The sequence below is a fragment of the Ailuropoda melanoleuca genome, chromosome 5 (genome assembly GCF_002007445.2).
Source record: "Ailuropoda melanoleuca isolate Jingjing chromosome 5, ASM200744v2, whole genome shotgun sequence".
Taxonomy (NCBI): domain Eukaryota; kingdom Metazoa; phylum Chordata; class Mammalia; order Carnivora; family Ursidae; genus Ailuropoda; species Ailuropoda melanoleuca.
In genome coordinates this window covers 28,759,830-28,785,084 of record NC_048222.1, presented here as the reverse complement: position 1 = coordinate 28,785,084, position 25,255 = coordinate 28,759,830, and the positions used below count along the sequence as shown (strand labels likewise).

The 25,255-nt window shown below is 59.5% G+C and overlaps 1 protein-coding gene across 1 annotated transcript in view; it reads right to left on the bottom strand.

Annotated features, from left to right (window-relative positions):
• ITPR3 (inositol 1,4,5-trisphosphate receptor type 3) overlaps nucleotides 1-25,255 on the bottom strand; it is a 75,384-nt gene that overhangs the window by 25,522 nt on the left and 24,607 nt on the right. The window contains exons 3-30 of the mRNA XM_034660564.1: nucleotides 23,878-23,999; nucleotides 21,949-22,035; nucleotides 21,134-21,292; nucleotides 20,845-20,943; nucleotides 20,444-20,527; nucleotides 17,949-18,095; nucleotides 17,658-17,753; nucleotides 17,035-17,085; nucleotides 16,717-16,859; nucleotides 15,605-15,704; nucleotides 15,351-15,511; nucleotides 14,616-14,757; nucleotides 12,503-12,664; nucleotides 11,753-11,925; nucleotides 11,072-11,191; nucleotides 10,529-10,711; nucleotides 9,414-9,665; nucleotides 9,183-9,327; nucleotides 8,557-8,698; nucleotides 7,761-7,960; nucleotides 6,042-6,171; nucleotides 5,472-5,529; nucleotides 4,195-4,360; nucleotides 3,125-3,289; nucleotides 2,960-3,034; nucleotides 2,409-2,534; nucleotides 1,194-1,316; nucleotides 918-1,118 (exon numbers count right to left, since the gene is read on the bottom strand). Coding sequence (XP_034516455.1) covers nucleotides 918-1,118; nucleotides 1,194-1,316; nucleotides 2,409-2,534; nucleotides 2,960-3,034; nucleotides 3,125-3,289; nucleotides 4,195-4,360; nucleotides 5,472-5,529; nucleotides 6,042-6,171; nucleotides 7,761-7,960; nucleotides 8,557-8,698; nucleotides 9,183-9,327; nucleotides 9,414-9,665; nucleotides 10,529-10,711; nucleotides 11,072-11,191; nucleotides 11,753-11,925; nucleotides 12,503-12,664; nucleotides 14,616-14,757; nucleotides 15,351-15,511; nucleotides 15,605-15,704; nucleotides 16,717-16,859; nucleotides 17,035-17,085; nucleotides 17,658-17,753; nucleotides 17,949-18,095; nucleotides 20,444-20,527; nucleotides 20,845-20,943; nucleotides 21,134-21,292; nucleotides 21,949-22,035; nucleotides 23,878-23,999 — 3,812 coding nt within the window. The remainder of the gene's footprint in view (nucleotides 1-917; nucleotides 1,119-1,193; nucleotides 1,317-2,408; nucleotides 2,535-2,959; nucleotides 3,035-3,124; nucleotides 3,290-4,194; nucleotides 4,361-5,471; nucleotides 5,530-6,041; nucleotides 6,172-7,760; nucleotides 7,961-8,556; nucleotides 8,699-9,182; nucleotides 9,328-9,413; nucleotides 9,666-10,528; nucleotides 10,712-11,071; nucleotides 11,192-11,752; nucleotides 11,926-12,502; nucleotides 12,665-14,615; nucleotides 14,758-15,350; nucleotides 15,512-15,604; nucleotides 15,705-16,716; nucleotides 16,860-17,034; nucleotides 17,086-17,657; nucleotides 17,754-17,948; nucleotides 18,096-20,443; nucleotides 20,528-20,844; nucleotides 20,944-21,133; nucleotides 21,293-21,948; nucleotides 22,036-23,877; nucleotides 24,000-25,255) is intronic.

Here is a 25,255-nt window from a genome sequence, read left to right as displayed (position 1 = left end):
GGGCAGGAGGGGTGCCCTGTCAGACCCCCTGGTCCAGCGGGCCCCGGCGTACCAGGGAGATTGGGACTCTGACCCCAGCCCTCACCCGACACTCAGGAAAACCCTCCCCTGCCTGGCACTCGCAGCCGTAGGCTGATGTCTCAGGCCACCTGCCATCAGGGCCAAACCCTGGACCCACAAAAAGTGCCCCCTCCTCCCCTAAGGAAAGAAATCCCACTCAGGCTTGTTTCAGAGGCGCCTCCCCCAGGAAGCCCTTTCTAATTCCACCCCTGCCTGGCTCACCCCCTCCCTGCCCTCTGCTCCCAGTGGGGAATTTAAAGCCTCCCAGAGCACACAGCTGCATCCTCGCGTGTCGGCAATTATGTAATAGTAATAACAGCAACTAATAATTCACACTGTACAGCACTTCTGGTGCAGGGTGCCTCATTTATCAGGTCCCTCGTCCCCCTTTACTGCTCCCCCCATCCTCCCGCCCCCACACCGCCCTGTAAGATGCTTCTGGGCAGAGACCACGTCTGTCCCAGACTTAGACTCGGCCCTTCCTCCTTCGTGCCTTCGGCTCACAGGTCTACCGGGCCCCTACAGTGTGCCAGACGCCGGGGCCCATGCAGAAGCACACAGGATGTGGTCCCCCACCTGGAGTTTGCACCCCACTGATGTCCCCCTGGTAACATGCTCCTCGGCCCACAGCAGGCGCGTAACCATTTTTAAATACATGACAATACAAGGAGAAACAGCGGAGCGAGCGTGAGTTCTTTCGGGCCTGTTACGGGAGCTCCCTAGACCCGCCTCTGCGGCCTGAGTCCTCCCTCCGGGGGCTAGCACCTTCACTGTCCCTCTCGTGACCCCGTCTGACTTGTCCAAACTCCGGGTCCTGCCGCCTGGGCACCCCCCTCCGCCCCCCGCCCCGTCCTCACCTCGGTCATGATCATGTCCTGGCACTTCTTGACGTACTTGCCCTCGGCCTTGATGACGGTGTGCAGGAAGTCCAGGTACTGCACGTGCCGCCCGTGGGTGGCCAGCAGGTGCACGAAGTGCTGCAGCACGGGCTCGCCGATCTCCGCGCACAGCTGGTAGTTGTTCAGGAAGATGTGCTGCATGGTCTCGGCCTCCAGGAGCTGGGGGCGGGCGGGCGGCCGTCACCAAGGGGGGCCCGGGCCCGCGCCCCGCCGCCGCCCCCGCCCCGCCCTTACCCCCGGCGTGAGGAAGAGGTGCAGGTGCTTATGCAGCAGGGCCTGGTTGCCGGGGTTCCCGGCGCAGAACTTCTGCAGGAACTGGTGCGTGTAGCGCAGGATCTCCAGCATCTTGCCGTCACCCTGGGCACCGGGAGCGGAGGACGAAGGTGAGGCCGGCCTCGCGCCTGAGCTCCAACGGGTGCGGCCGGGGCTCAGGGCTTGGGATTGGGACCACAAGGAGGCCAGGGTCAAGGTGAAAGCTGGGCCTCCAGGTCAGGATAAGGAAATGTGTGTGGGGCGCCTGGGTGGCTCCGTCTGTCAAGCATCTGCCTTCGGGGTCCTGGGATCAAGCCCCGTGTCGGGCTCCCTGCTCAGCACGGTCTTGCTTCTCCCTCTCCCTCTCCCCCTGCTGTGCTCTCTCTCTCTCAAAAAAAAAAATTAAATTAAATTTAAAAAAAAGGAAATGTGTGAAGGGCTGAGGGGCAGAGGCTGAGGTGAGGCCGGCGTGGGGGAGCAAGGCTGAGAGGTCTGGGTCCGGTGAATGCTGGGGTCAGGCCCAAGAGCCAGTGTGAGACTTGGGACATATGAAGATCAAGGTCAGCCGAAGGGAGGCGTGCAGGGTCAAAGGTTGAAATGATGCTAAATTTGGAGTCCAGGACCAGGTGTGCCTGGGGACAGGTCAGGGTAAGAGGTCAGAGTGAGGCTAGGGTATGAAATCAAGGTCAGGGGTCAGTATGAGGTCTGAGTTGACATCATGAGTCAAAGAGAGGCTGGGGTCAGATAAAGGTCAATGTGGATCAAGATAAGGAGGTGACAGGGGCGCCTGGGTGTCTCAGTCGGGAGCATCTGCCTTCGGCTCAGGTCATGATCCCAGGGTCCTGGGATCGAGCCCCACATCGGGCTCACTGCTCAGCAAGGAGCCTGCTTCTCCCTCTGCCCCTCCCCCTGCTCATGATCTCTCTCTCTCTCTCTCTCTCTTTCTCTCTCTCTCAAATAAATAAAATCTTAAAAAAAAAAAAAAAAAAAAAAAGGATGAGAAGGCAACAGTCACAGGTTACAGTGAAGCCGAGATGTTCAGGGTGAGGCCAGAGGGGACAGAAGCCAGGGTCAGGGTCAAGAATCAGGGGTGAGGCTGGGTTAGGTCAGCATGCGGGATTAGCGTGTGGTGTGGGTTAGGTCAGGGTTCAGGGAAAAGCTGTCCCCGGGAGTCAGAGGTCAGAAGTCAGAGGTCACCTTGTCATAGGGGATCTGCAACAGGTCCAGCATGACCTTGTGGGCGTCCATGTTCTTGAGCAATCTCTGCTGCTTCTTCCTCATCTGCTCCCCCACACCGCACATCTTGTTCAGCCGTTCCAGGATCTGCGGAGGGCAGGGGGGTGAGCCCAGAGCCCCTTCCCTCCTCCTCCGGCTCCACCCCCCTGCCCCCCCCAACTCCGGCTGGTCAGAGTCCACTGCCAAGTCCAGCCAAGCCCCAGCTCGCATCGGGGACAGGAAGGGGGAAGGAGGCCACGGTCACTGAGGCAGATCACCACAACAAGGCAGGGAAACACTAAAAACCCAATTCCACCCATAAAAATAAATAGAACAATATGACTGTGAAATGGAACTTCATTAAATTCCTTCCGCTTTAAAATAATTCCATCTGGACCTGGGCAGGCTTGTCTTGAACGCACAGGCAAAGCCGGAAGATGTGTATTTGAGGGCCAGTGGCCGGCAGAGTGGGGAGGCAGGAGAGGCCAGGCCCTGGAGCCTCCAGGGGGGCCTCAGGGTCCCAGGCCACTCACGCCCTTAACGATCTGGTAGTTCTCACTGCTCTTCTCCCCAGGTGGGTGCAGAAAACCCTCCTCGTCTGTGGGCCGCTGGGAACACAGGGAATGGGGAGTGCGGGTCAGGCGGTCCCAGGCCTCGCTGGGAGCCCTGGCCTCCCAGCTCCCTGCCACCCCGCTCACCTCCTTCTTGTCTTTGGCAGCACCTGTGTCCACCTCCTCGCCCTTGCTGCTGCCCTTCTTGTCCACCCACAGCTCCGACTTCTCCACCATGGTCCGCAGCCGGTCCAGTTCCGACTTGATCACCTTGTAGTTCTCCACATCCTGAGCGGAGATCAGCAGCTGCACCTGAAGGGTGGTGATGGGCATGCCTGGTGAGACGGGCACCCCGGGTCCACTGCCTCATAGACACCCCCAGTATCTGCCCTGTTCCAGGCCTCTGCTCCTCCTCAATGCTGATGGCCACCGGGCCATGCTCCACCACCTCCGGGAAGCCTGCCCTGATGGACGAAGGCCTCCCTGCACTCCTTGTCATGAGCTGCCTCCTCAGCTGGCTTCCGCTGCTCATTGACTGGTGCGGCTAAGGCCTGTCACTTGGTTACTCCAACCCGAAACAGGGCAGGACAAAGAATACTGGCAGCACTGAGTGCCCGCTGCAGGACAGCTGTGAACCTTGGCTCCCACTTCACTCACTCTGGTCAGGGTAAGGGAGGAGAGCTTCCCGGGCCTCAATGCCCCCTCCGTAGAACGGGAATGAGAATAGTAACTGTGTTGCCAGGGCCGCTGCGAGAAGTCCACTAATGCGAGGCCAAGGCTCAGTGCCTGGCACACGCCCGTTAAATGCCAGTCGCCTTTCCCAGGTTGCTGTCGAGACCACACGACATCACAGTCACAGAACCAGTCCCCTTAGCGAGGGCTGCCTGCATGCCAGGTGTGATTTGAAGCACTTAGCAAAGGCACACATGGTATGGTTTGTGTTTTATCAAGTGCTGTCCGCCTCATAAAAAGCGACAAGCCTTGAGTCAGGCTGAGCTGTCATAAAGGTGGCCAATACTTGGCCTTCACCTCTCAGGAGCTCTGCAAGGCCGAGCCCCCCAAATAAGCATCTTGAGCTAACCGCCCGTGCTCAGCACAGGCCAAAGCACGGCCAGGGCACCCACCCACTCGGTGCCCAGGCCAGGTGGTCCGGGAAGCCCCCCGCGGCCTCCTCCCCGCTCCCCAGGGGCCGGGCGGGGGCTCGGCCGGAGCGGCACCTGCTTGAAGGTGTGCACGGCCTCCTGGCGCTGGCTGAAGTGCTTGAAGAGCAGCTGCAGGGCCCCGGAGACCAGCGGGGCGTAGTCGTGCATGGTAAGGTGGATAAGCACACGCAGGAACATGCGGCCGCCCTCGTCGTCCACCTCCAGCATGCTGCTGGTCTTCCTGTGGCGCCGGGGGAGGGGCACGCTGGGCACCAAGCACCCCGCTGCCCGGCGGTAACGGCGCACTCCCTGCTCCCTGCCCCCCCCCCCAGCGGCTGCCCCGCCCAGTTTAAGACTGGCTCAGAGTAGTGAGGACTTCTCCCCAGGGTGTCACCAGCCACCGCCCTGAGCTCCCCGAGTGATCCCCATGTTCCCTGAGATCCCGCAGGCCTCCCCTTGATTATGCAGCTGAAGCAGGGACTCTTCACAGGGGACCCACAGACACCCCCCCAACACGGCCAGGGGTTCGCGGAGATCGGCTGGGGCCAGGAACGGAGGGTGGGGAAAATTCACATCTTCGGTGGTACCAACCTCTAACTACAATGCAGCATTTCCTTCAGTGAGGAGAAATTAGCAGTACCTGTGATTTTGTCACCAACAACAATCACAGATGTTCTCCCCTTACGGTTGTTACAGGAATTGTGAATCCCGTTCACATGCATCACTCCTTCGAAACCACGGTACTAATTACACACCCGGCCCAGCTCGTTACTTAATGTGTTAATAAAGAGCTGCATATCTAACCGTCACTTCAAATTTGTTTTCTTCAATATTTTGATAACTGCATCTCAAAGCTCCTGTTTCCTTTGTAATTTACATGCTTTATTTTATGAATTTAAAACTCATTCTGAGCCGGGGCTCCAGGGCTTCACTAGATGCCAAGGGCGTGGCACAGAAATGGTGAAGAGTCCCCAGCTCCCAGGGCGCCCCTTCCCCACCCCAGCCCTGTGTACAGCAGGCTATCCCCCACACTCTCCCCTGCTCCCCTCCAGCTACCTGGCCCAAGTCCCGATGCACAAACAGAGCTACAACTGCCCTGGGTGAGGTTAGGGGAATGACCAAGATGACACAAGGGCCCAAGTGGCCCCTATATCACCGGGGCTAGGTAGGCATGAGAGGGCAAAAGCACAGAGCCAAGGAGACCCCTGCCCCGGAGCCTGGTAAGGTTCCTGCAGACCCAGGAGGAGGGGCCAGCCCCAGCCTTGGAGACCCCAAGGACGGGGGTACTCACACCATGTCAGCATAACCCACCCAACTGCACACACCACCCCCCACCTCAACCCCGGACTCACCCCACTCCGAACATGGCCTCCGCCTGCTCCCCGATGCGTTCCAGGTTCATATTGGCAGCTGTGGGGAGCAAGAGTGGGTGGATGGGGGCAGGTGGCAGGTCCGTGCCCAGGAAAGATGGGGAGCACAGGGGTGAGGGAGCAGGGAGGTACCCAAACCACCCCGTCCCCTGCACTGGTTGGGTGGCAGCCCCAGTTGCATGTGCCTTCCCAGGGTAGGGGTGGAGCCAGCCAAGGCAGGGTCCAGAGCAGCCCCACTACCCTGCAGGGGCGAGCAGAGTTCTGAGCTGGGCATCAGGGGACCTGGGTCCTGGTCTGGTTCAGCCTCTGACTGGCTGTGACCTCGGGCAAGTCCCTGCCCCTCTCTGGGCCTCAGTCTCTCCATTTAGGAGATGGAGAGAATGATGTCTGCCTTTGCCTCTCACCGTGGCAATTAAATGGGCTAGGAAACAGAGGCAGGGCTGGGGAGCTGGCCCCAAGGCATCCTCCAGCCTCCACCCCACTAATGTGTACCCCTGGATGAGCCACACAGCCTCAGCCTGAAGGCGGGGGGAGGCGGGGGTGGGGGCTCACTGGTGGAGTCGAAGGCCGGGGCTGTGCCGTCGGCCCCGCTGTCCTGCATGGGAAACACTTCCACAAACTCCTTCTTGAAGACGGAGAGCAGGTAGGAGATGCGGTAGTCCAGGCGGACGTTGAGGATGAACTGGAGAAACAGGGAGGGATGGGGTGAGGACTGGGCTGAGGTCAGAAGGCCAGTCGTGCCCCAGGAGCGGGGAAGGGGTACCCCTAACGAGCTCTAGCACTCAGGGGTCTCGGCATAGATGTTCCAGCTACTGTAGGACATCGCAACCTAAAAAATCAAGACTCCTGTCCCCGGGGAGGTCCAGAGTGCCCTCTCCTCCACTCTCACCCCAGTGATGAGGGATGACACCTCCCCTCTGAATGAGGCAGAGACCACTCGGTCCCCCCTTCCCAGGGAGGACACTGACAGGAAAGAGAACGAAGCTTCCCAGGCCCAGAGGCCAGCTCTCATCCTCCTGCCCTGCCCTGCCAGGGGCTGGAGGGCAGGGGGGTGTGGAACTGAAGACTAGCGGGGAGCACGAGAGGCCAGTGTGGGGTGGGGTGGTGAGGATAGAGGGTTTGCAGACACCCTTGACTGGCCTCTATCCTTATGAGGCACAGAGCTTCTGGCCACACCCCACGACGCCAATCTGGAAGCCTTTAGCTCCTAGAATGAATCAGAATCCTCTGACTCCCCTGCCCAGGCCCTGCCCAGAATGCATGGAGGTCACTGGNGTGATGAGGTTGGGGAGTATCAGTGAGGTTCAGTGGGGTGGAGTCTGCAGCCAATGACCAAGAAAGAATTCTTGAGGCCTCTTTGGTGCAAAATTGGTGGTTTATTAAAGCATGGGGACAGGACTCCTGGGCAGAAAGAGCTGCTGCCCCAGGGTTGTGAGGGGTGGCTGATTATATACCATGAGGTTGGGGGAGGTAAGGAAAAAGGGAGGTTGAGGAAATACTTTCATATGTTAAAGAAGATTCACAAGATACCAAAGGCCTTGCCATTGTCAAATTAAGGTTGTTTTGCCCTCTAGCAAGGCATTAACATTAAGATAGTTGGGAACTTCCTGGAGCCTGCAAATTATAAGGACATTTAATTGTATCTACATTCCCTTCTGGAAGCTAGGTTATTGATAGAAATGCTTCGTTCTTGTAAACTGCTAGGACATTTGTAAACCAAGGGAGATTTAAGTCTCAAAAGCAAGCATTCTTAGCACTCCCGGGGTCCTAGCGGCCCCTTCTCCAAGTGTTGCTAGGGGGTCTCGACAAGACCCGGAACAGGAAAGACCGTGTCTGCCTCACCAGGAAATGGGCTCTCAAAGCTCTAGCTCTGCTCCAAAATCACTGTAGGATGGCAATGCAGTACCCTCCCCGCTTCCCTTCCTCATCCGTACAATGGAGGGATAGATGGAGCTAGGCTTTCATGCACACCAGAATCACCCGGGAAGCTCGTCACAGCAGACTGTGGGCCTGCTTCGGGTGCCTCTCATCCCTACAGAGGTCTGGGGCCAGCCCAAGAACATGCATTTCTGAGCTCCCTGGTGAGACTGATGCTGCGGGTCCAAGGACCATGCCTTGGAAACCACGGGGCTACACAGCAAGTCACCGTGGAGCCCTCCAGTACTGGATACTGTGATCTGGGCAGGGGCTCACCTCCCAACCTCTCCGTCCCAGGCGCCCACTCTCCTGCCCTTTTCCCAGCACCCCCCAGCACTGTCCCGGCCCAGCCACCTGCAGGATTTCCAGGATCTTCAGCTTGGTCTCCATCACCACAATGTCCTCATTGTCCTCGAACTTGCTTCTATCCAGCGGCTCCGTGGGGCCAGCACCGGCAGACAGGCTAGGGGCGCCGAAGACAGACTGCTTGCGGCTCAGCACCATGGAGGACATCATGTGACCCACGCCCTGGATGGACCGCCGCACGTTCTTGCCTGCAGAGGGAGAAGCCCCAGGGGGTCATGGGGGTGCACAGCAGGAGCCCTGGGTCTGACCCTGTCTCTGTCAGTGGCGGGGCTCACCCGGAAAGGCTTCCTGGGGGAGGTGAGCTTTAAGCCAAATCTGGGCAAAGGGGGGCTGGCCAGGGCAAAGGTAAACTGTGTGCGGAGATCAGTGAGAATTCTCCCGCGGGGCATCCTGAGAGCTGCTACAGAGCATGGGGAAGGGACACCGAGTGGGGAGCACCAGGCACCAGGAGTCAGACTCTGCACTTTTTGATTAGAGGAGTGTATGCCACCTGGGGGTGTCCCTGAGGGCAGGGCTGGTCCCCCCCCCCTTGTCTGACCGGGAGCTCCTCAGGCAGGGCCTGCGTCGCCCCTCCTCCCTCCTATCTCCCCTCAGGAGCAAGCTGCGCTGGAAGGCAACTCCCCCAGACCCCGGGGTCTCCACAGCGCCTGGACAGGGGCCCCTCTGGTCCAGCAGAGGCCAGGAGACAGGCTGCACAGGTGGACTGATCAGAGAGGACTCTGGCACTAGGAGAGGGAGGAAGGCCAGGGCTGGGTGGGGGGTGGCCCTGGCCACTAAGCCTCACCGCCTGAGTCATCGTAGGCCTGCAGCATGGCCGGGGGCCCCTGCACGCAGTCGATGATGCCCAGCAGCGTGCGAGTGAGCCGCAGCAGCTCACTGAAGCTGTAGAAGCCGAAGTAGATGAGATTGTGCGCCAGGCTGACCACCTGCGGGGAGGGGGCGGGGCCGAGGTGAGCGGGGCGGGGCCTCGCGAGGGGCGAGGCCAGGACGAGAAGGTAGGGCTGAGCGGGTGTTAGGAGCGTGGGATGAGGTTCCTCGGAAAAGGCAGGGCCTCTGGGAGCGCAGGGCTGAGAGGACACAGCCGCCCCTAGTGAGCTAATGAGGAAGCGAGGCCTGCAAGGAAGGCTACTCGGGATAGGGCAGAAACGCAGGAAGGTGGGGTGCTCCCCCTAGGGGGCCTGCAGGCGTCAGTGGACCAGGGGGAGGCAGCCCTCTCCCAGGTGGCAGGGGAGAAGATTTCCACTTGGGGAGTCCTGGTGGTCTATGCGGTCTCCCTGAACTGGCTGAGGCATGGAGGGAAGTGAGGTTGTAGAGCCCCCAAAGCGCCCCGGGGGGCAGCTGACGCCTAGCGAGGGGAAAACCGGGGCCCCCCACCCCGGGGCCCGCCTCGCCACCCCCCTGCCCAGCAACCTCGAAGGTGAGCTTGTTCTTCTCCTCGTTGGCAAAGGGCACGGCCTCGCCGACCACGTTGTTGAGGTAGTCCTCCACAAAGTCCATGGTGCTGGCAAACTTGTTCTTCTTGTCGTCACGAGAGGCGTTTAGGTTGGAATCATAGCTGCGGGCGGAGGCAATGAGGCATGAGGGTCCCCGAGATCCTCCCACCCCGGCCTCGCTTGGCCCACCCTCCGCTCCCCATCTCACTCTTTGATGGTGATGGCTGTGGGGATCTCGGTCCAGAGGCGGGCGAACTTGACCGGCGTGACCAGCTCCTGGGGGTCCCTGTCCACATGCACGTGCAGCATCAGGTGGCAGAAGGAGGCGCGTAGGTCAAAGGGCAGCATTTCGTCTGCCATGCACAGGAAGATGAGGTCAACGCCCAGCTGCTGCGAGATCTCGTCGATGGCCAGGTACTGGCGGTCCAGGCACATGCGGGCGAAGAGTTTCAGCTGGTACCTGCAGGGCGGGGCGGAGGGTGAGCCCGCGGCAGGTGGGGGCCAGCGAGGGCCGCCAGCACTTGGGCCTGGGCTGGCAGGGGCCTTGGGAAAGTGGCAAAGGGACTTAGGTCAAACCAGGCACCTGCCCACGTAACAGAAAAGACAATTCTGAGTGAGCATTTGCAGCTCTCCCCCTCCTTGCAAAGGAGGAAACCACTTTCTGGCTTAGCCAGGACAGGTCTTCACTGGAGGAGGACTGGCTGAGCCAGAGGCTGGGAGAGGCACGGGAGGGAAGTGCAGTAGGGGGACGCGCCTCCGCAGAGCAGCGGGTGCGGGGGAGAGCCCTGGATGGAAGAGCAGCCAAAAGGAGGCCCGTAGACAGCCCTGCTCAGCACGGGGCGCTGGCCTGCCCTGGGCTTCCTGCTCAGAGCCCTGCCTTACCTGTCATGGCCCTGGCGCCAGACAGCCTGGGTTTGAACCGTGGCCCACCACTAAGGAGGTGTGACCTTGGGCAAATCCTTTCACCTCCCTTGCCTGTCTCCCCAACTCTGAGGGTGACAGTAGTCACAGGGCTATGGTGGGGCTTCAATGAGTAGCTGGGTGAAACACTTCGAACAGGGCCTGGTATATGGCCAGCATTGGATCAGTGTTATAGTCATCTTATTTTTCAAATAAATATGTGTGGAGACAGGTTTGGGGTTCATTCGGGCCCCGGGCCTGGGCTGAGCTCTGCGGGCGACACAGTCGTCCTCACTCAGCCTCCCCAGTGAAGGCCGCACAGCTGCTGGGCTCATCCCTCAGCAGGGACTGGCTGACGGCCTTCTGAGAGGCCCAGGGGCACCGGAAGCGCTGAAGGCCGGGAAGGAGCTGGCCCAGGGGCACCTGTAGTAGCTGAGCACGTTCTCGTCGTGGGCATTGCCCGCCCGCGCCTCCTGGGCCAGCTGTCTCACGCTCTTCTCATGGTGCTCGTTATTCTTGTCGGTCCAAGTGAGCCACACCTCCTCCTCCGAATACTCGATACTCAGGTACTCGTGGGACTGGGCCATCTCCTTCACTGGCCGAAGCCTGCAAACCGGGGCCGCCCGTCACAGGGAGTGGGGGCCGGGGCAGGACGCCATGCCCAGGGCCCTCCGCGAGCATGCCCGGCCGCAAAGACCCCTCTTGGAGCTTGGCTGAGTGCCAGCTCAAACACACTCCTCAGACCACAAGCCTCTCAAGGACAGAGGGTCTGGCTCATTCCCCGAGGCCTCCTTGCTCACGCAGTGCCAGCACAGAGCCGGGCACGCAGCAGCAAGGGTGCATATCTGCAGACAGCAAGGGTGCCAGTTCCAGCCTGAACGCACACGGGGCCCAAGCTCTAGGGAGCCTGAGGAGCGGGGCAGGCTGGAGGCCGGGGTGTGGGCAGGAGACAGCACAATGGCTCACTCGGTCTGGATGAGAATGTCACTGTTCTTGGGGTCCAGCACACACTTGCAGATGAGCTCCTGGGTGACGGGGATGGCGATGTGGTTGGACACACACAGGTCCGAGAGGTAGTCCAGGAACCTGGGGTGGTGACCGCAGGGGTGGGGAGGGGGCTCAGAGGCCGGTCCCTGGTGGGGATGAAGCCCCCCTCCCTCCCCCGCTGGCAGCCCCAGCCCCCTGGAACCAGTTACTGCTTCTGCTTCTGCTCTGCCCCAAAGCTTGGGAGATGGGCGCAATGGATTGCCAGCGGCCCATGGAGGGACAAGTCATGGGCTGATCACCCCAGGGCAGGGAGAGGCTGGCTGGGGGCCCCGGGGGGTTAAGGTAAAGGGAGCCCAAGGACGAGGAGTGATTTTCAGAATATTTAACAACTGGTTCGATACAGGCACCGACTTTGTCACCAGAGAAGGGTCTTGGGGCTTCTGCTGTACCTGGCATCAAACCCCTGGCTGTAAGATTGGGCCACACTTGCGAGGGGTCCCGGGGAGGGGCTGCAGAGGCCAGAACCTCAGACACATGGCACTTCACCGGTGGAGGCAATGGTTTTTCAGTATTTTAACCACCAGCACCCGCCGCCTCTGTACCCTGGGAGGGCCGGGAAGGGGGAGGGAGTGGGCGCAGCAGGGAGGCGACCGGGCTCACCTGGGTTCCCGGTTCTTCCGCACGAGGCTGACGAAGGTCTCCACCTCGGTCTTGGTGATGTGCTTCTCCAGGAGCTTGCGGTTGTTGTGCAGCAAGGCGGTGATGGTGTCTTCCGCCAGGATGTCGTAGCCGATCTGGGACTGCATCATCCCAAACTGCTTGGCAATGTGCTCCTGGAGAACAGACGAGCTGAGTGCTGGGGAGCCCGGCTCTGCTCCAGCACACGGCCCCAGACCTGGGGACAGGGGTCCCCCTTGCGGGCAGGGGACTCCGGCTAGCCAGGTGGAGGTCTGGGAGAGGAAATTCGTGCTGGGCAGCGGACTGGGTTTACATAACAGACTTCTTCAGCTCCCAGCCTGTCTCCCGACCAGAGTGAAGCCTCCGTGAGGGAGGAAATTGTCTGGCAGGATGGGCTGCATAATTTGTGGGGCCCTGCGCAAAATGAAACAGTAGGACCCTTCTTCAAAAATCGAGACTTTCAAGACGGGCACAGCGGAGCATCAAACCCAGCTCGAGGCCCTTCTGAGCACAGAGGCCGACTGCACACCCACGAATCTGGCCTTACTGTCTGGTTCCCTACTGTATCCCCGGGGCCTAAAACAGTGCCTGGCACACAGCGGATGTGCACCTCCGAAACTATCTGCTGAATGAACAAAAGAAGGAGTGAGGGAGTGAGCAAGCCAGTGAGTGGGTGAGTGGGGCCACGGGGGCCAGGAAGGCTTAGGCCGGGCGGGGGTGGGGGCAGCGCACCTGATTCTTGCGGTAATCCTCCTGGGAATGCCGCAGCACCCGGTAGCAGAGACGGAACATGTGCTGGTAGGGGGCATTCTTCTGGTCTGATAGCTCCTCCAGTCGCACCAGGGGGCCCTCACCCCCCTTGTCACGGAAAGGGGCCTTCAGAATGCCGAAGATCTGGGGGAGAAGAGAATATGAGGAGCCATCCCCCTACACCTGCCTGCACCACTCATTATCCCAGGAGCCCTCGGCCCCTACGTCCCTCTGCCCCAAAGCCACACCGACATGAACACCGAGCTGATTCTAAGCTGGACTGAGACCCAAGCCCACCCACCATCGGCCCCACTTCCAGCCCCTACTGCCTTCTTCTGGCCGGGATCCCAACGCTGGCCTCAGCCCACCCGTCCCCGTGTGACTAACACCAACTCAGATCCTGGGCCTGGCTCGGCGTCTGAGGGAAGAACTCAGGGGTCTCAGGTAAGAGAAAAGTCAGGTCAGTCTGCTGCAGCCAGAGCCTAAGAGCCCAGACACAAACCTGCCTCATCAGAAAAAAGGTTCATGTAGGGCCCCTGGGTGGCTCAGTCGTTAAGCGTCTGCCTTCATCTCAAGTCATGAACCCAGAGTCCCAGGATCAAGTCCCAAGGCAGGCTGCCCCCTCAGCGGGGAGTCTTCTTCCCCCTCTGACTCTCTCCCAACTCATGTGCTCTCTCTCTCAAATAAATAAAATCTTTTTAAAATGTTAATGTAATTAATAAAAGTTAAAAGCAGGGATTGGGTGAGTGTGAAAAACTGTTCTAGAACAGAAACCAAAGAAATACAACCAAATGGAATGAGAAAACCTTTGTGGGATCCTGGTTCAAAAAACAAGCTTTAAAAAGACATTTTGGGTAAAGCAGAGAAATCTGATATGGATTGGTATTATTACTAATATTCTTACATGTGGTAACAGTATTGTTACCCCCCCATAAGGGAGGACAATGCCCTTACTCCCGGACACGCACACTAAGAAACTCAGGGGTGAGGTGCTCCCCGTTTGGAAATGCACGGGTGGAAAGACGGATGCATAGTTACGGAAAGCCAAACCGGCAAAATGGTAAAAAGTGGATTCAGGCAGTGGTTGTACAGTCTTTATTGTACTATTTTCATTACTTTCTCAACATTTGAAAAGTTTCACAATCAGGGGCGCCTGGGTGGCTCAGTCAGTTAACCGTCTGCCTTCGGCTCATGTCATGATCCCAGGGTTCTAGGATCGAGTCCCGCACTGGGCTCCCAGCTCAGGGGGGAGCCTGCTTCTCCCTTTCCCTCTGCCTGCCACTCCCCCTGCTTGTGCTTGCTCTCTCTGTCAAATAAATAAATAAAATCTTTAAAAAAAAATAAAGAAAAGTTTCACAATCAAAACTTAGAAAAAAATATTTTTTAAAGTAATCTCCGCACCCAGCAGGGGGCTCGAACCCACGACCCTGAGATCAAGAGTCACACACCACAGACTGGCTCAGCCAGCCAGGCACCCCAGAAAAAATATTTTTTTAAAGATTTTATTTATTTATTTGAGAGAGAGAGCAGGAGCCGTGGGGAGGAGGCAGAGGGAGAGGGAGAAGCAGACTCCCTGTTGAGCAGGGAGCCTGACATGGGACTCGATCCCAGGACCCTGAGATCATGACCTAAGCCGAAGGCAGACGCTCAGCCGACTGAGCCACCCAGGCGCCCCCTGCCTGTTTTTTTAAAGCACAAGTTCTGGGGCACCTGACTGGGTCAGTCTGTAGAGCGTGCGACTCTGGATCTCCAGGTTGTGAGTTCAAGCCCCACACTGGGTGAGCAGAGTTACTTAAAAAAAAAAAAAAAGACAAGTTCTGGACCCAACATCCTGAGTTCAAATCCCAACCCTGCTGCTTCCTAGCTGCATACTCTCAGTCGACTCACTCCAACCTCTATGCGTTAGTCTCCTCACGGGTAACATGGGGATCATACTAGTACCTCCCCCAGGTGGAGGGGATCGGCTGAGCCAATAGGTGTAGGGCACTTAGGGCAGTGCCTGGCACGTGGTCAGTGCTCAAATACTCATGTTCTAAAGAGGGGTGAAGAGAAGCTGCAGAGAGATGGCCCCTCCCCCACAGGTATGCACACGCACCTGTTTGAGAATGTTCTGCTCCCTCATCAGCTTCTGCCGTTCCCGGTTGGGCTTGGTGACCATGATGTCCAGCACATTCTGCCCATTGTTGGGGACGTCACTGACGAAGAACACCAGGTCCTCCAGCAGCTGGATGACAAACCTTCATGACGGGATGAGAAGTGTGAGGCACCAACCCTGGGAAACCCCCGGGACCCACCCATCACAGGCCCCTCGTGGGCAACCAGCCCTGCCCCAAACACGCTCTCATCAAGTCACTTGCCCGCCCTGCTATCCAAAGCACGAACCCCGTCATCGGCCTTCAACTTCTCTCCCCAGCTTCACCCCAAAAGGCTCTCAAGCACGCCCCTTACCCCACCCACCCTGGATTCTAAAATGCCCCCAAAACAAAGAATCTCAGCATACTCGGATCTGGAAAGGAACAACAGAGCACAAGGCAGCATGTCTGGGGTGAAGGGCTCTGCATTTCCGTCCTGACCCTGCCACTTAACTAGCTGTGTGACCATGGACAAATCTCCTAACCTCTCTGAGCCTCAACTCATCATCAGGGTTGGTTCTGGGAGAACATGAGCAGTACATGAGGCAAGGGCCCAGGGCCCATCCACCAGAACCTGCCAGAACCAGTCCCCACCTCTGTCTCCCCCACCCCAGCCAGCCAAGCCTGCCGGGCTTCTGCTCTGTGACCTCTTGGTTCATGAAATGCAGACCCTTCGAGGGCTCTGCTGCGCGACCCACCTGCGGTCATTCTGGCTGATGAAGCCCTCATTGAGTTTCTCCACGGCACTGGCCAGCATGGAGCTGGCATCGTTGGCGAAGTCCAGGTCTCGGATCTCGGACACGGGCACCGACACGATGGCAAAGGCCTCCTTGTCCTCCTTGGTGGGGCAGGTGCCCAGCTGCAGGGACAGAGGTCAGCAGGGCACCCAGGGACAAGCCAAGGCCCAGCCCAGCCCCCCGGCCCCAGCCCCCCAGCCCCGGGCGGCTCGCACCATGAGCCGAATGGGCCGCTCCTCCTCGATGTCGATGGGCACGTTGGTGCTCTGGATCCACGTGTTGGTGCACAGGTGCCGCAGCCGCACGTAGGAGTTCCTGCAGGCAGGGCGGGGGTGGCGCACAGCAGCAGGCCTCAGGTCGCAGCCCCGCTGTCTGCCCGCCCTGCCCCACCACGGCTCCACAGCTCCACCTGACTCCACGGCCACGGGACAGGGGAAGCCGTCCCCTCCGGGGGAGGGGCCCAAGCCAGAGGAGAGTGGCCAGCGAACAGCCCCGAGGCCCTGTGCTGCTCTTAGCCACGTGCCTCACCTGCACTCCCAAACCCAGAGCGTTCCAAAAGCCCAGGCTTGTTTGTAAACTTGAAACCAAGATTCATTTGGACAAGTGAGACTATTTAGACGATCTATCCCACTTAGCATCAAGACGCGCGCGTCTCAGCAGAAACACTCTTGTCTCTGATTATGAAATGTAATTACCTTTCTGAGATGGAAAACAATCTGAATCTCAAAACGCACCTGGCCCCAGGTTTCAGGTAAGGGCTGGTGGGCCTGCAGGGAGTGACCCCACGACGTCTCCCATCAGCCCTGTTATGGGTGGACTCGATATCCCCACCTGACAGATCCGGCAGTCGGGGGAAAGTGACCGAGGAGGCGGCCTGACGTCAGACAGCTAGTAAATGCCAAAGCCTGACTGACACCCGGGAAGTTTCATGATGTTACGTCCTCACATCTAGGGTTGGGCGGCCTTAAAGATCAGGGACCCCCCCCGCCGCCGTGTGCCGTGGACAAACTCGTGCAGCGGGTGCTTGAGCGTGCAGACCGACGGGGGCAGGTGGCCAATAACACTGGACAGAAGGCATTTTGATAGAGCAGCTAGAACAAGGCAGCGCCCAGTGCGCACAGAACCCGGGGCCGGGCACACGGCATGCATTCGGTGGTGGTCAGCTGCTCCCAGCTCCGAGAGCTTGGTCCCCAGCGGGACAGGACAAGCAGGTCCTGAGGCCAGAGGAGCTCAGGAGAACAGAGGAGCGTGGGATGCAGGGAGCCCAGGGACAGGACGGCACAGCCTGGGCACCCGGTCAGCCCCCAGGCACACGGCACCCACTCACCGGGGCACAAAGGAGTCGGTTTTCTGCAACGTGGTGGGGTCCAGCTCAAAGAGGGAAGCGATGTCATTGCCGTGGGGCACAGCCACCAGGCGGTACTTAATCTTCTCTCCAGCGTTCCGGCGACCTACACGACCCTGAGCACCCTGGGATAAGGACCCCAGCTCAGGCAGAAGCCTCTCCCTGCTCTCGGAGCCCCCCGAGAAACCACCTGGGGTCCCACCCGAGGGGCCTTCTCCCTCCAGCTCACCTCCCAGGGTTTTCCAGCCAACCCCCACGGTCCCCCTTCCCCAGGCCCTGGAGCCCTGCTCTGGTCCTCACCATTCCTGCTGCCTTGGGATCACAGGCATCACCCTTGTAGCTGGGGTTCTCCTGAACAGACACAAGATGGGGACAGCTACTGGATACTGAGCTATTCTCGCATGACACCCACCCCAAAACAAGGTCCACAGAGGACCCCAGGTAGGGGCAGGGAGCCCCCGCCCTCGCAGGGCTACGCACCCAGCACTAAAGCCCAAGTCATTCCTGAAGAAGCGACCAGTGAGAGCCCCCGGGCCCTGCCTTTCATAGCCCTCTTCGTGGATCCACAAATGAGTACACACACACACACACACACACACATACACACACACGAATGCCCCGTATACACAAGCCTGCGTGTTATGGACAGACATGTGCAATGTAAGTTATATGAGGGGTGGGAATCTGGCTGGCTGTGGATTCCACAGCACGCAGAATAGCTCCTGGCACATCGTAGGGGCACGGTAATATTCATTAGGCTTATCTGCAGTCACACTCTTATTTCATAGTATTTGTTAAATGCAAGAGTGCAGATAAGCCAGGGTCCGCAGACACATGTGTCTATGCGTGCAGCCACAGGCTCGTGCACACCCACATGCACACACAGCCCGAGCTCCCGGGGTGCCCTCTACCTCCCCACTCACCTCGGCGGCCAGGTAGTTGCCTGTGGCCAGGTGCTTGAAGCGGTACAGGCCGTTCCAGTGGCCAGCTCCTCCGCGGCAGGGGTCGTGGTGGACCACCTGGGGGGTGCAGGGGTGAGGCAGGAAGGGGACACTGGCCAGGAAGGGGTAGCTCAGACCCTGGGGAGGCCTGGATAAGTGGCACCCGGAACTCCCCCCACCCCCACCTCCTACCCTCCAGGGTGATGAGGGAAGAAGCGGCGGGGCCCAGGGCTGGTGAGGGGGCTGGGTCCAGGGTAAGAGGCAAGTGCTGACCTCCACCTCCCAGAGAGCATTGGAGCTGGTGGCCGAGGTGGCAGACTGGCGCAGCGTGGTACGCAGGAACACCTGCAGCTTGCCCCTGTACTCGTCACACGTCAGGAACTTCTCCTGCTCCGCGTGGAACAGCCGCACCACATCTCCCTGCAGCCGTGGGTCATGGGCTCAGGACGGACCGGGACCTTCCCAGGGGCCAGCCCCGCACCCTACCCTGCCTCAGATGCGGGCACAGCTGGCACGGCCCCCCCTGCTCCTGGCAGAGCCAGCAAGCTGAGGGCGAGATGCGTGCTTAGCCCCACTGGAGGGGGCCAGGGCCAGGGGCTGGCCCCTCAGCCAGGCGCTCTGCCCAGACCCCAAATCTAGAACCTCAGATGACTGGGGTGGGACACACTCTTATCCAGAACCTTCTCCAGCCTCCTATGTCAGGCCCACCCTTGAATGTCTCCTTCCCTGATTTGTACTTCTAGTACCCCACCTGACCTCCAAAGGCCAAACTCGAGTCACCCCCTCTGTGAAGGCAGGAGGGATATCACCTCCCTTGGTGCTGAATGACCCCCAAATAGGGTCATTCTTGCCCATTTCTTCTATCTCCACGGCCTGGAACAGCTGGAGTGCAGAGACTGTGGCCTATTCATCTCCGGAGCTTTGGACATAGACCAAGTTTGGACCTGGTTCTGCTTCTCAAGCTGTGTGACCTTGGATAAGTCCCTTCACATCTCTGAGCCTCAGTTTCCTCTTGTGCAAATGGGGATACTATGACCTCCTTGCAGAAATTGCGAGGACTATAATTTGTATAATAACACTGCACGCTTTCCACATGCCTGCCAGCCGTGAGCCCTTTACGTGAACTTCTCACCTCATCCTCACAGAACTCCCTGGGTACCTAGATCATTATCCCCATGTTACAGGTGGAGAGACTCAGGCAGAGAAGGTAAGTGTCCTGACGAGGGTGACACAGCTAGTGGCAAAGGGGACATGAATCCATGGCGCAGCTCTCAGCTCGTGGCTGCCACACCTGTTCCCAGCCCTAAGTCCCTAACGGCATTATCTGGCTTCCCTACCCTGCACCCGACACAAAGTCCTCATCACCACCTGTGGAGTGAATGCGCAAGTGAGCCAGCGAGGGAGTGTGTGAGTGCGTGAGTGAATATACAGAGATGAAGCCAGTTACTTTGGCAAAACCCCCTGACTTCTGTACCCATGCAGTACAGGGCGAGAGCCACAAAAGGGGCGGGCTCAGCACACTCAAACCTCCTTCCAGGCTGCCTGGCCTCTAACATCAAAGCCATGTCAGATTCACTGAAACCAGTCCAGGCCACTCATGGGGTTTGGCCCAACAATGCTTCATTTTCTAAGAGCCACACAGATCTGGGGCGGGGAATGTGTAATCAGAGAGGGCTTCCGGGAGGAGGTGGCACACAGGCTGAGGCTTGATCGATATGTGGATAATGTGCAGGCTTCAGGGAGGGAGAGAAAGGCATTTGGACAGAGCTCGGCTGGAAGGGAAAGAGCCCCCAGGCAGAGGCAGGGGGGGCGGGTGGGGCAGCCTGAGGGGGCAATGCAGTCCGACTGAGCGGCCTGGCTGGGACGTGAGGGTAAAGGGAGCCACTGCAGGCTTCTCAGCAGGGCAAGAGGCAGTGAGCACAGGGCAGCCGGACTCCTCAGGTGGCCGCTCTCAGGCCTGTCACCTGTCCCTACATGGCCCTTTCATGGCCCGGTGCCTGCCAATTCCCCTAGCTGAGGGGTCCCACCCTCTCTGCTACCCCCCAAATCTGCTGCTCTACATATGACCTACGCCTCAATAGGCTGGCTCCACCCCCTGAAGCCCCACTTAAATCTCTGAGACCCCTCTCTCCCCCACATCTGGTTTTCAGGGCTTGTCTACACGTCTCTGCAGCCCTCCTACCCCCTCGCTCTGCTCCCTCCCTGAGTCGTTACCACAGTGTTTCCCAGCAGTACTGTGCCCGCAGGCTGAACCCCTCGCGCCTGCCAACCCCTATGTCCTAGCACCCACGCCAGCGGGTCCGGGACCCAGGCACAGGCCCTGACTCAGCAGCCTCAGGCCCTTGCCTAAGAGGGCACAGGGCAAAGGGCAGGGCGCCTGACCCGGCTCCACAGAGCCAGCGTGGGGAAGGGGACAGGGTGCTCAGAGGATCTGGGCCCCCAAGGTGAGGGAATGGGGGACCCTTAGTCCACTGGCACACCCTTAGCAAGAGAAAAAACGGAGGCTAGCCCGGACCCAGGAAGGATGGAAAGGGAGGCTTTGGTCCAGAGACAAGAGAAGGGGTGGTCCAGCTTGTGGGGGAGCAGGGGTTTGGGATGCTGTGGGGGTGGGGGAGGCTGAAGAGGATGCAGAGCCAGAGAAGGGGGCACATGGAGGGGAGGGTCTTAGCTGGGGTGGGGGTGGGGGAAGCGGGCCCTGCAGGGGAGGGGATGGGCAGGGCAGCCAGCAGGCAGGTGGCAGCCGTGAGGGGGGCGGGCTCAGTCCTTACCCCTTTCAGCACCTCCTCCAGGTGGTCTCGGAACTGCATGAACAGGTTGATCTTCCAGCTGGTGTTGCAGTTCACGGAGTTGACCTGGCAAAGGGCAGAGAGAACCCTGACGCCAGGCAGACCCCCAGCGGTTGGAGGCTGGGGCACGGGAAAGGTCCGGATGGGGTGGTGAGGGGAGGACCAGCCCAGCTCCTGTCAGAGCACAAGGAGGAGGCGTCTTCTCTCAGCCAGGGTCCTACAGGCCCCAGCCCAGTGGCCCTAGGGCTGCCAGCCTCGGGGGTGGAGAAGGGGGCAGACGTGGAGAAACAGGCAGAGGAGTGGAGAGACCCAGCTGGCGCAGCAGTCCAGGCGGGACCGGAGGACGAGAGTCTAGGCCCTCAGGGGCCCCGCCGTCCACTCACCTCCTTGCAGCCCGCGTTGTCACTGAGCTCGTAATTGCTGGCGTGCAGAGGCTGCCCAGCGTTGACAGGATTCAGGATCACCTTGTCCCCCACCACCACCTACGGGCACGGGCGGAACAGGGCACAGGTGGGAAGGGCCAGGCCTGCAGGACTCTCTCTGATCTCTGTCCACCCCTCTAAGAAGTGGGCGTGACCTCATCCAGTCCCCCCATCGGAGACCCTGCAGGAGCCACTCTGGAGCTGTGGCCTGCGCCTCCCACCCGCCCCTCCAGCCCGGGCCGGTCCTCACATTGTCCCCGTTGCTCCGCAGCTTCCAGAAAGGCTGGATGAAGAGCCAGGAGCCCTCGTTGCCTGTTGCATCGAGCGTCACCCGCATGGCGTTCTTCTCCAGCAGGGCCGGCAGCCGCTTGTTCACCGTCAGGTACTTGTTGCTCTTCATGTGCAGGAGCTGGGGGCAGGCGGGGCGCAGGTGAGGGCGCCAGGCCACGGGAGGTCAGCCCAGCGGGGAGGGGGGCTCTGGGGGGCAGGCAGGGCACAAGTGAGGGCACAGGGCCCCACGACGCCAGCCCAGCAGGGAGGGGGGCTCTGGGGAGCCCACTGGACCTTGGTCACAGCTGGACACACATACAGTGTCAGATATACAGACATAAACACACAAATTGAAACGCCTGCAGCCACACACACAAACACATGCCCCAGTCAGGCACCTGGGTGATCAGAAAGAAGCCAGCATTTCTAAATACTTGCTATGTGTTCATTCATGTAATCTTACAATGACCAAAAGGGAAGTACTATCACCGGCTGGATTTTACAGCTGGGGAAACAGAGGCACTGGGAAGTTAGGGAACTTGCCCGAGGTCCCAGAGCCAAGACTGGGACTCAGCCTGCAGGATCTGTGCTGGTGTCCAGTGTACCGAGAACCTGCCCACGGGCACAGCTCAGGCCACACAGCGCGACGCACACACAGAAGCAGATATGCAGTCACAGAGACAGCCCCGGCGCCACCCGCTGGGGACACAACCCCAGGAGGGCATGCCAGCCGCCAGCCACCACCGCCCCTAACAGCAGCCCCACGTCTCCAAGGGCGATGCAAGAGGGTCTCACCTGGATCACGCTGCCGTACTTCACCACGTCCCCGTGCACCTTCTTGTTCTCCGTGTCATTCTGCTTCTGCTCCATCTGGGCTGCGTGCTGCGCAGACACACGCAGAGGTGGAAGTCAGGCTCAGAAGCCTGCTCCTGCGGGGCCACGTCCCCTACCCCCACACGCGTGTGCACACACACACACACGCAGCTCCTGGCACTGGGCCTGGATTGACCCCCCAGAGGACATACAGCCCATCCCCTCCCTCTGTTGATAAGGGGCTGACAGAGCGCGGAGCATGCAGCCCAGGGGAACTGAGCCCCGATCCCCCGCCTCCTCCCCCCACCTCCTCTGGAGGGGACCTGCCAGCAGGCGCTTGAGCTCCCTCTGACACACCCTCTGACACCACCAGCAGACAGCCTACGCTGTGCCTCACTGCCCCCATCTTGGCAGAGTCCCGATGCCCCCAACAGGGGACGCCTGGCCCAGACCAAACCCTGACAGATGCGCCTGGGGCTACTTCCTCTTCCTCCACCGCCCTCCTCTGTGATATGTGCTCCTAGCCACTGCCTCCAGGGAGCCCTCACTGGTGGGCCACATGCAACTCAGACAGACCCAACCCTAGTGGCCCTCAGGATTTGGTTGGCTTCCCATTTAGGACCCTTTTTTAGGCACTTCGGTCACATTATCCTAGAAGCTGCCTAGGGATAGACTGACTCTATTTCCTCCATCAGACTGGGGTTTCCTAGAGACAGTGCTCTGTCTCCTCCATCAGACTAGCACTCCCTGAAAGCACTGGCCCTTCCACCCCTTGCTTCTCCTCAGTCCCATTATCCAGGCCTCATGACTGAGACTGGGGCAAGGGTGGCTGTTGGGGAAACTTGCCCTGTACCATGTGACTTGCCACAAACCTAAAGTGTGTGACGATATGACCGTGTGTGTGTGTGTGTGTGCGCGCGCGCACGCGCACGCACATGGAAACGCCCTACACCCAGGCCAGATCCCCAGCTCAGCCTTGGCCTACAACAGCAGCATGAAGGATGCCTGTGACAGACCCTCGCCGAGGAAGAAAGATGAGGTATTTATGACAGAGTTCAGGCAGCCCATCCCCCAACCCCCTCTTTCCAGCCCATTTCACACCCACCTCCTCAGGGAAGGGGCCACAGGGAAGCAACGTCTACATGACAGGGAGTGGGGCACCAGGCCTGAGGGAGGGCCTCAGAAACCGGCTGCAAAGCTGCTGACCACAGCCAAAGCCTCCTGGTCTTTTTTTCCGTAGGGACTGGGCTTGGGGCCCTGAGGTCTGTCCAGAGAGGACTGTTTAGGATGTCCACTGAGCTGCTGCCCCCAAGAGGCCCATGAGCAACCACCAGGCCCTTACATTGTGCACTGTCGATACGTCCAACAAGCCCAAGGTGGGTCAGAGATCTGGGGGCCATTCAGGCCCTACCACGAACTCACAGGATGAACATGGAGAGCCCAGCCCCTCTAAGGGCCCCAGGATCCAATTCTATAAAATGAGGGAGGAGGTTAAGACTGGTTCTCAAGTCAGGTTCCCTGGAACCACTGTCACCAGAAGCTAGTGGTAACTCCATGTACAGCTGTACAGGTTGTTCACTGCACCATGGTGTCCAGCTGAAGGGCTGGGTGGGAGCTGAAATCTGGTCCACATTTCACTCATCTGAGCCATGTTCCCTGGGCAGAGAGGACTACGCCAGCCTGGAGGAAGGAGCACATCCTTCTAACTGGCACAGAGGGCCATATAGATGGGTGGGTCACTGGCAAGGCACTCTACTTCCCCTCGCTCACCTCATTCGCACCCACGCACACCGATCTCTCGCATGCTTGGGTTTTGGACTCAGCCACGGGCCCCCTTGGGCTCTGATGAGCGGCCCCCCGCGTGCGCCCGGACCGCCGACGCATGTACACAGGTGCACCTGCCGCACACACCTGCAGCTTCTGGAGCAGCACCACGTCGGCGATCTTGTCCTTGTCCTGCTTGGTCTGCTTGGCCTTCCAGTACTGCTTCTGGGCCGAGTAGCGGTTCATGGGACACACCTTGAAGAGGCAGTCTGTGGGAGGGCAGGCAAAGGGGGAGATCCGTCTGCAACCCGGCCCCCAAATCCCACCTCCGCTCTCCCCATCCCTCCCCACCCTCCCGCCCCACTAGGGTGGAGAGGTAGCGGTCGGAAGAACCTGAAGAACTTAGAGGAGGCGTAAGCGCAGGATCGCACCGGGGAGGCAGACACATGCCCTCTTCCCTATGGGGAGTTATCAGAGGCCCCTGGGCCCCCACCCCAGCCCCGTCTGTGAACACTTCTGTGGCCACTGGTGACTGACAGCTAATAGCTGCATCCTTCTCTGGCCCACCGCCATCTCACCCACAGACGCCTGGGAAGTTACATCTTGCACCCCCCGGCTCCCCAGGAGCAGCTCATTCCAAGCGGCTGACACGCGCACACAATCTGCCCGGCCTCTGGAGGCGACCTGTGTGCGGTGCTGGTCACTCCCCAGCTCCCCGCACGATCGCCCTGAAACCACATCCTTGCTTGGCTCTTCCCCGGCCCTGAATGAGCAAGGCTCCCTCACTCCGTCCTCCTGAGACCCCTCCTCCACAGGCTCTGCTTCCAGGGAACTTGACCTAAGACCGGGCCCCTCAAAATTCCACAAACAGGTTCACTATTTCGGAGAGCAGACAAAACACCAGGATTTTCATAAGCCCAAAGTCCAGAGAGGGTGCCGATACTTCTACTTATCCAAAGGAAGCATGAGCTGGAAAATCCTGTTCTGAAGTGTGGCAGGAGCCGATGGAGGATTCTGGGTCACAGAGAAGCGCTGGCTCAGTGGCTGGCCTGGGCTGCCAACGGCATTGGCTATATGCTCCGTGGCAGTGAGTTCCCCGTCACAGGAGGGAATCACAGCCTGGACAAGGGGTTGGGCTCCTGGCCTCTTAGACCTCTCTGCACGGGGTCCAGCAGCATGGCGCCCAGGACGGGCCCCCCTCCTTTAGGCCTTTTCCATCCGCCCTTCAAAGGAAGGCTAAGTGCCTCTTCTGGTCAAAGCTGGTCACCCAGCCCCCAGGAACTAAAAGCAAAATGGGAGGCACCTGGGTGGCTCAATCGGTTAAGTTGCTGCCTTCAACTCAGGTCATGATCTCAGGGTCCTGGGATCGAGCCCCATGTTGGGCTCTCTGCTCAGAGGGGGCTCTGTTTCTCCCTCTCCCTCTGACCCTCCTCCCCACTTGTGCCCTCTCTCTCTGTGTCTCAAATAAATAAATAAAATCTTTAAAAATAAAAAAAAAAGCAAAATTGGATTTTCTATCACACCC